Raw genomic sequence first — 9,802 nt, 5'->3', positions numbered from 1 at the left:
TAAAATATAACCTACAACTCTATCCAAAATCAAAACCAAATCAAAGTTGGGGGAATCATTAGGATCCTCATTAGCAATTGAAAATGAGATTTGCTGACATGCACAATTTTCACGTGGGGCCCATCGTTCGGTGATCCAAACTATTGATTTGATGGCCCCGTGTGGATAGAGATGCATCAGCAATCTCCCACATTTAAATATTTTAACTCTTTCAAAACTCCACATTTTCTCCACCGAATGTCGACCATAGTTGGTAAGTCTCTTAACTAACTACCTTGAGATTCCCGCAGCATCACTCATCCATGGTGAGTCCCATTACCAAAGCATGGGCCCCACATGTCAGAAATCGTGTTCATCAGTGAACTGCATGTTTGCAAATGAGTAGTAGTAACCTATAAACCTTTCCAAACTCGATCCTCAAAAGCATATCATAGATAGAAGCTACAAGCTATTTTCTCAACATACTTGGAAGAGCTACAAAACCAAAATCATAGCCAAAACCATCCCTAAAAGCCCATGACCCAACCCTCCCCACAACTTTGCAGCCTGAGACACACCCCACACTCTCACGTCATCGACCACCGGCCCGCACAGCGAGCTCTTGTCATCGGTCCTTGTGCTGTAATACACGCTATAAAAGGCAATGCGTGTCTTGTCAGCCCTAGCCTTGAAGGTGAGATTGGCAGTCTGGTGGCTCATGTTCCCTATAGGTGAGTAATGTATGTTCTGAGCCTGGTCCCCGGCAAAGGCCATAATCGCCATGGGTTCCTGGCACGAATCCCCGGCCTTTCCTAATGAGAATGTTAAGCTGTACTGCTTCTCTGGTGTGGTTTCGACCATCTGGGAGATGATGCCTTCCTTGCCAGAGAGCAATTCCACAGCTCTCTTACCTTGTGGTACTGTATAATGGTTGGAGTCGATGTACCTGACAGCTCTATTTGATTCGACTGTCCAACCAGGCAGGGACGAAGTCTCTTCATCAAGGTTGGTGGGGAGCAAGACACCGAGGGAAGCATTTCTGAACATCCACGGGCCTTCTTCGAAGTCGCCATTAGTAACAGCATTATCTGTAGGATTGAGGCATGTAATACAGATCAGTGAATAAGCCATTGCTAATGTTGATTGATTGATTGAGAGAGAGAGAGAGAGAGAGAGAGAGAGATTGCTAATACAGTCATTTGAAAATGCTTGCTCTGAAATTTTATTTTAAGATCCCCCTGTGAGAATACTTGCATGGACCCTCTGTACACATGGTGGATCATTGATGGAACCTCCTCTGTATTTTAAGATAAAGCTTCCACATGAAATGGACAAGAAAAGTCTACCAAATTAAGCAAACCTCCAAGGAAAATGTCAATTTCAAAAAGATCTTTGCTGGGGAGGCTGGAGAGAAATGTGAGAGAAGGTTGTCTGCCCATCTCTGGCATCTCCACTTTACAAGTGGCAATCTCCACTTTACAAGTCCAATCCAAGAAATTGTTGGGGTTATCCTGTCCATCCACCATGAGTCCCAACATATGAATGTTTCTGATCATCGAAACAAAACCCTCGATCCAAAAGTGCCTTTGAACTACGCGTCCATTGAATCAGAACAGATCTCTTTAAACCATCCATTCCTTTTGTACAATAGTTCTCTACTAGACAACTGGACCAAGCCAACAGGACAGGCTATGCCACCCACCATTAGCTTAGGTCCTGCTCAGCCGAGACATAGGGCCTAGATTTCAAGCCCGAGCCCAAGCCTTGGCCCAGGTTAGCAGCCCAACCCTTGCCCTACAAGGTTGGGCGGCTCAAGCCAGGCCAGGCCACTCGGCCCATTGCCACCCCTAATCATGATCCAATTCCATGCACATGTAAATGCACACATCCATATCAAGTATGTCCTCACTTGAAGAAACAAATTTGAGGAAATTATGGACTCTTGACAGATTTTTAAAAAAATAAAATAAAAATTGTACCTTTGGGTTTGTCAGGGTTGAAAAGCTTCTTCACAGCAATGTTGTCTAGGACGGGGCCACATGTTGGGTCCTCTTCCATGCCTGGGTTCTTGAACACAATGTGCGCATTGTCTGACTCAGCCTGGAAAGGCCATGCATATGAATCCCAGCCCTCCACACTGTAAACAGTCTGGAGATCAATGGTCTGAGAAGCTGGGGCCACTGATACATTAAGAGATTCCAACTGGGCACATGTCCTAGCAGCACTGAAGGTGATAGAATATGTAGATCCCTTCTCCACCTTAATGTCTTGGCTTACCTCGGAATCATTCCCAAGCCTCACAGCATGCGAACCTTGTAGCGAAATCACATTTAAAAAAAAAAAAAATGTTAATGACTTGTGAAGAAAAGGAATATCTTACAGCACATTCAACATCTCATGCAAACATGGTTCACACGTACGAAATCTGGACCATTCACCTGTCTTTCCCGACTTTGAATAGGTTAAACCCATAGATCAAACAATGGCCAATGGCAATGAATTGTGCACACTTAGTTGAACATTTTTAGTTAGTACATGTAACCAATAGGAGTCTTCCATTTGGCAATTAGGACTGCTGGAGGGATTATTTGTGTATGGCTCATCTACAGTAGGGCCCAAATGTGAACATTGCAGATCTTGTATGTTTTCACAGAAATTACCTTGAACATGTGAACAAAAAAAAAAAAAAATAGTGACCAGCACTAATGCAAAGTTGGACAAATGGTATTTTCATACAGGCATGTAGCTATCCAAATCTCCCAGACAATGTGGACCACCATGCTAAGCTGTTGACCCACCCAATATACAGGTGGGTCCAATCATTCCCACCAACAGTTGTCTGAGAATGGACCAATTAGTTGGCCCATTAGCTAACATCTTTTTTGCCGTACAAATAGGCCTTGCATTATCAACTTGTAACATACCTTCAGGGACTATAAGGATCATTCCCCCTTGTTTTTGTCCTGATTCAATTAGTTCGACCATTCCATTTGAATTCCAACCAGGGACAGAAACTGGGCCAACCCCCTCATTTGGGAATCCATTGGATGGAGCTGCCTCAAAATCACCGTTGATAAGCAAACCTGCAGTTTAGTCGAAACACTTCAGAATCTCTAAATGCATTCAATCCAATGTTAAATCAGAAAATTGAAGCTGATAGATAAGTGCATTTGTTTGTACAGGTTTTCTATCCATTTTCTATCATGTAGTTCTATCCGTAGAATTCCATCTCCTTGCAGAAGTGGTCAACTGTAATTCTGTATGGCTATCTAGATCACACAATGGTCATACAAGCAGTTGGTGGATCGTAGCACAACAATCACACCATTTAGACAAACCTCAAAAAATGTTATAGATGGGCATAATCCCACATTTGACAGCCAAGAAGCCCTCTAGTTGGATGGTTAGAAGAGAGATTCCAATAGTTGGTGCATGAAGATGATTGATGGGGATTCTACAATTAGAGATCCTGCACTCTTGTTTTCAAATATCCTCTTGCTCTTCATCTTCATGCAACTCCTTGGCAGTCCTCTCATTAGAAAGTAATTGTAGAATCTGCAGGTAAACTCTGGTCTCAGATTCCACAAGACTACAAGTAGGGCCCGTATTTTAGTCATCCAGACCATTGATTTGATGGAACCTGCAAGAGATAAATGATGCTCCAAGAATCTCCCAGATTGGAAGATCCCAGCCACCAATCTAGGGCCCTCTCAAAGGCAAATATGGACCATTGTCATGGGTGGATGCGCGTGTGTGTGTGTGTGTTTAACCATCTATTTCAGGCCACAATGTGAAAGGATAGGATTGACCTATCAAGGACTCTCTCAGAACATGAGCCATCCAAGATGGAGCCCAAAAGACCAATGACAAATCTCCTTCACTTTCCATGAAGTCGTGGAGTGTATCCCTCTCAGGGTCAGAGCTTTGGTTATGGAATGGGCCTCTTGTGTATTAAGTTGAAGGGTTGTAACTACGATTTTCTTGGGATGTAGTTCGGTCACCTCCTCAGCATTCTGGATTTGTTGTTGCTTTTGTTTTCTTTTCGCTTCTTAATAAAATCATCATCACCTTTCAAAAAAAATAATTGCTAAAAAAAATAATAATAATAAAAATATTTATTACAATTAATAAATCATTTTAAATTTTAAACACACAATTATATAATCAATCAGTTAAATTTTAAAATAAACCAGTAATGTTGATATCAGGATATTTTGGAGAAATTTTTGTCAAAATTTTGAAACTGCTGATATCTTGAAATGTGCTCCTGTGGCCCACGTGATGAAGAGACCAGAACAATTTTCTGACTACGGAAGCTCCCTGGTGGGCCTAACCTAACTAACGGCTCAGATCTCACATGTACTTCAAATCCCTGCTGCTAACTATCATGCAAATCTCCTGGCAGTTCTCATCATTAAAATGTTATGCCTATTACAAAACTAACCATGATTTTCTACAAGATACACGTTCTTGTTGTGGCGAGGATGTGACTGGGAAAGACACCAGCACGTAGTAGGGTATGGATTATCACAAGCATGTATAACCCTTCCTAACATCATCAAGCCATGTACTAGGTGGGCCCCACCACGTAGATTGTGACTTTAGCACATGGACAGCCCCACCTGATTATTGGACCACTTGACTTTCGCTCCAGTTTATCTACACAGCGGGTCCCACCCAATGCAAGGCTTGAATCTCGCACATGCTTGCAGCATTGCCAACGAGTGAGGTGTGTCAGTGATGTTTTGAACTAGCAAGCCCAGTCACTTGCACACTGAGAACGTGCTGCAGCAGCAAGATGATGGGCCCACCATCTGCTAAAGGGAGACCTTTGGTGGGACTCACATCTCCTGCCACAGGTGCCCCATCATCTGCCACCATACATGTATGTCCACCCACCCACCTCGAATGGACAGGAATAGTCTACAAAACCTCTCTGTTTCACACAGCTACCTAAAAGTAAGCAACCTGGCTCTGTGGATCCACCATATTGTACATGTTAATCCACTCCGTCCATCAGGTGAGAAACCGTATTTGAACCATAGATGCAAACAAACAGCCCGATAAAATACTCCTATAGGCCATACCAATGGAAACAATGTAAAATTGCTTCCAAAACCTCTAAATTCATGTGGCGTGCCCCGACTGAGCGAAGGACAGGGCTGATTTTGGTATCTTCACTTCAGCCTACAGAATTACACCCGAGACAGGTTTGATGAAAGATATACACCACATTGTCCCCACATGCAAACCTATGGTTGGCATCCCATTGCCATTTTGCCCTGTGATATGGGCCCACACGCATTATGGATCTGGATGGTTTTTTTCTTTTTAACCCCGAGCCTAAATTTAGAGATAAAATCCGATGAATGAAGCAGAATTTACATGGCCCCAAAAAGCTTTTTTTTCTAACACTAACACCACGGTTGGTTTTCACCACAATGGGTACTTGGAACCCATGAGCTCGCGTTGAAACTCTTGTGGATCGGCCTCACAAACGGATCTAGTCACAGTGGAATGCACTCTTGTGGACCCGGGCTCACAAACGGATCGAGTGACAGTAGAATGCACTCTTGTAGACCCAGCCTCACAAACGGATCCGGTCACAGTCGAATGCACGACGACAAAAGAGAACCAGAAAGGCCACAGCTAGGATTCTGAATAAAGTAATTGTGTTTCCGTAATTATTTCGTAGAATGCAGCCTAAGTGATTTTGTCCGGTTTGAAAACAGGGCAAAAGGCTAACACGGATGCACGCACTACGAGTACTACGCTGCCTAGTAAAAGGAGATGCCACTTGCACTCGCCTCGACAGGAGGGCATTCCTCGACATGGGAGCATTCACACCATCATAGACCGGACTGGCTACTTAGGTGAATCCTCACCCTGCAATTTCTATCCATCTAAAATCATTTCAATATGATAAAGTAGGCCTGGTCTTCAAGACATGGCATCGCCTGACGAGCGGCTCCAAATCGCATGTGTGCCTAGTTCCAACGTGTGAAACGAGTTAAGGTGCAATTATTGCTTATCTATTATTGTGATTTGGAGATACTCGTGTGTTTGTACCAAGGTCAAAGATGTCACGGGAATTCACTGGCCTAGGGAATCTAGGTTGTAATGCTTTAATAAAGAGTGACTGATGTTGAAGAAATTCACCAAAATAGCCCCATCTAGGGAAGGGCTTCAGAAACCCGTCCTGCCAATGAAAAACAGAGTGTAAAACTAGGAATCACGTTCTTCGTTAAGCCCATAGTCCAGTGGCAAGTTTGCAATTTAGACAAAATCTCAGGTGTATTTTGTTTTATATTTTTTCAGGTACATAACATGGGAATGGGTGATGTAGACAGATTCCCATCCCGCTTTCTCCGCTTTTTTAAAATAATATATAGAGAGAGAAGAAAAGAAGCATCGGAAGCGGAGGACGGACGCGGATTGCCTCTAGCAATTAGCTACGTGGGCCCAACTAATATCTGTGTTTTCCCTTAATCCAGGTCTATGTAACCTAATCAACAGGTTCAATGGGAAAAAATATATATATCAAACCGGGCCCTAGGAAGTTTTTAATGAGGGCGTTCAATCACCACTGTTTTTTATTGGTGTGGTCCACTTGAGATTTAGATCTGCTTTTTTTTTGGGATCATGCTCTAAAATAATGATCCAAAATGAATGCACGGCGTGGTTAAAACACAAACATCATTGTGGGGTCCGCAGCACCATCCCGTAGCTAGGTCGCTACTTGCAGTCTCAGTACCCAATACGCGTACACTACTCCGACGCGACGCTTGGTGAGGTGTTTTTTTATTATTTTTATTATTTTTTATTTTTTATTTTTTGGGTTAGCTTGTTAGTACACACCCACTGTCAGTACGGAAACGGATTGGCTACTCCCCCTGACACCAGCTCCGTGGCTGGTGGTCGGTGCTCTGTGGGCCCCACCATGATGTATATGTTTCATCCATTCCGTTCATCCATTTTTACATATCATTTTATTTCTTGATCCCAAAAATGAGAGGGATATAAATCTCAGGTGGACCACACCACATGAAAACAATAGTGATTGGATATCAACCATTAAAATCCTCCTAAAGCCCACTATACGGTTTATTTGACATCCAATCTGTTGATTAGGTCATACAGGCCCAGATGAAGAGAAAAAACAAATATCAGCTTGATCTAAAACTTTTATGGCTCCTAAATTGTTTTTAATGGTCAACCCTCATTCAACACTGTTTCCTGTAAGGTGGTCCACTTGAGATTTGGATATACCTCATTTTTTGACTCATTCCGTAAAATGATATGTAAAAACAGATGGATGGCATGTATGAAACACATACATCATGGTGGGGCCCACGTAGCTCCGACCACCAGCCAATCGGAGTAGCCAATCCGTTTCCGGGTCGGTGCTCTGTGGGCTCCATCATGATGAAAGTTCATCCATGCCGTCCATCTATTTTTCCATATCATTTTATGGTATGAGACCAAAAATGAGAAAAAGTATTTCATCCATGCCGTCCATCTATTTGTCCAGATCATTTTATGGTATGAGACTAAAAATGAGATATATCCCAGTCTCAAGTGGACCACATTACAGCGACAGTGTTGAATCATTGTCGACCATTAAAAACCTTCTGGGGGCCATAAAAGTTTTGGATCAAGCTGATCTTTGTTTTTTCCCTTCATCTGGGCCTGTATGACCTAATCAACAGATTGGATGTCGAATAAACAGTACAGTGGGCCTCAGGAGGATTTTAATGGTGGATATCCAATCACTATTGTTTTCTTGTGGTGTGGTCCAACTGAGATCTATATTCCTCTCATTTTTAGAGCAAAGCCCTAAAATGATCTGTAAAAATGAATGAACGGAATGGATGAAACACATACATCATGGTGGGGCTCACAGAGCACCGACCACCAGCCACAAGGCTGGTGGCAGGGGAGTAGCCAATCCGTTTCCTGTCAGTACACACTTCACGGTTAGCCACCCGTTGAAACGAGGTATCTCCACTCAGTATATCAGTTGAGCCATAGATCAGGGTGTTAGTAGACACTTCGTGAGGTTGATCGCATAACGTGTACGCGGTATGTACGTCCGCTTGTAGAGGCGGTGTGCCTATTGGACAAGTATAGTCGTTATTCAGTCACGACAACTAGGGTCCAATAATCCAGGCCATTGGTCGTTGCGTCCATAGTGAATGAGCTGTCATCCATTCGGAAGATCCAGCCACCCAATGTTGGGCCATTTTTCAGATGAAAGGTTAGGATTGAACCCATCAAGGGATTTCGGAGCATGGTCCATCCAAGTTAAGATTAAATAAATAAAATAAAATAAGTGTTAGTTAACCCCTAATCTTTCATACATAGACCATGTGCAGCTGCAGAGGGCAGATTCTGCAGACACGGTAATGACTGGCATACCCTCAAAATAACCTCCAGGTCCTAATAAAATTACTCAAAAACCAGCAAGTAAACGAATTTAACTAATTTTCATAAAAATCACAGATTTTTAATTTTTCAAAAATAAAATAAAATACAAAAAACTCAAATGGCCGTACAAGATGCCCAAAAATCACTTTCCCTGTTTCCCATTTGGTTCTATTTTCATCTGCGTTGCTGATATAATTGTCCATGAAAGACATTCCGACCTTTCATCTTCGACCAAAATAACTGAATATTTACTTGATTGCCATTTCGAAAACCGAAAGAGAGCAAAGATGAGGGAAGAAGAGAGTACCGTCCTCGGCAACGACTACAGACAAAAGAGGAACGAGCAGGAAGGCGAAATACAACCAGCATCTCCGAGTTGCGAGCCACGCCATCTTTGGAGCTGAGCCGATGAGCTGATTACAGAGCACTTTTGGCTCGGCTTATGAGCCTTCAGATGCAGAGCGAACGGGTTTCTCTCTCCCTCTCTCTCTCGTCCTAGCAGCGAGAGGAGAGAGTGAGAAATGATAGTGCCGCTTTTAATCTTTAATTTCCAGCTTTTTCGCCTTTTACTTTAATTTGGGAAATGTCTTTTCTTTTCTTTTTTCAAAATACTAGAAGGCAGATAGTCCGCGGACAACAGAGATGGAAGTACACAGCTGGGCATTTGGACCAGGAAAGACCCAAATCAGAGGGCAGAGCCCACCATGGGTAAATACGATCCAAACCATTCAATAAAAGGACCTGAACAGAAACCGTTAGACAGTTCTACCTGTACATACAGTTTAATTATTATTAGACGTCTGTGGCAACTCATGCTATACAAGTGGATTGCTTATGGTGATACATATCTCTTCAACGGTCCTGATCATTCGGCCCAGCTAGCGGACTACTCATTCACTGTAACATTCCGTCGACACCGACCTTCTTTATTAATAAGCAAAGGAAATAGCTGAGGGGTTATATGATACTCAGGCTTCCCAGGACGCTTGATACGCTAGCACTCAGAAGTTATACACGTGGCATATATTAACTAAATAAAATCGATAGATTATGCAAACCTGATGTAGAGCGGGTCGCGGACAGTTTCATGGCCAAGATGGATCAGAAAAGGCCCGGTCGACGACCGAAGTGATCCGGACCATCGGACCTTAGATCGGGCGTATCTCGCAATCCGGAAAGAGTTAGCTGACGTAAAATATATGATTTTGGGGTAGAACGAGCTACTTTAGCCAACCAACCCAGTTATGCCGGGTTGCGCCACCCGGAATTGCGAAAAACCCCTTGATTGACGGTCGTTTCCCTGTTTTAATTCCGTTTTTACTATAAATAGTAAGTTTTAGTTTGATTATAACTCTTCATCCGTTGGGCTTTAGGAGTTGCGCCCAACGTGAAAAGA

The 9,802-nt window shown here is 42.9% G+C and overlaps 1 protein-coding gene across 1 annotated transcript; it reads right to left on the bottom strand.

Annotated features, from left to right (window-relative positions):
* Nucleotides 1-339: 339 nt before the first annotated feature.
* LOC131240841 (protein DUF642 L-GALACTONO-1,4-LACTONE-RESPONSIVE GENE 2) lies at nucleotides 340-8,919 on the bottom strand. Its single transcript, XM_058239338.1, has 4 exons — nucleotides 8,714-8,919; nucleotides 2,904-3,062; nucleotides 1,959-2,291; nucleotides 340-1,067 (listed from the first exon to the last, which is right to left on the bottom strand). The coding sequence occupies exons 1-4, from the start codon at nucleotides 8,796-8,798 to the stop codon at nucleotides 475-477; spliced, it is 1,170 nt and encodes a 389-aa protein (XP_058095321.1). The 5' UTR covers nucleotides 8,799-8,919; the 3' UTR covers nucleotides 340-474.
* Nucleotides 8,920-9,802: the final 883 nt, after the last annotated feature.

This window comes from Magnolia sinica, chromosome 3, assembly GCF_029962835.1.
Source record: "Magnolia sinica isolate HGM2019 chromosome 3, MsV1, whole genome shotgun sequence".
NCBI lineage: Eukaryota > Viridiplantae > Streptophyta > Magnoliopsida > Magnoliales > Magnoliaceae > Magnolia > Magnolia sinica.
This window is presented reverse-complemented; position numbering and strand designations above follow the sequence as displayed.

Bases quoted from the DNA above. Each gene is read 5' to 3' on its own strand.
- LOC131240841 (XM_058239338.1), bottom strand. From the start codon at position 8,798: ATGGCGTGGCTCGCAACTCGGAGATGCTGGTTGTATTTCGCCTTCCTG. The intron at 3,063-8,713 runs GTACTCTCTTCT...ACTAAACTGCAG, and splicing joins TGTAGTCGTTGCCGAGGACG to GTTTGCTTATCAACGGTGAT. The intron at 1,068-1,958 runs GTACAATTTTTA...TCAATCCTACAG, and splicing joins CAACCCTGACAAACCCAAAG to ATAATGCTGTTACTAATGGC.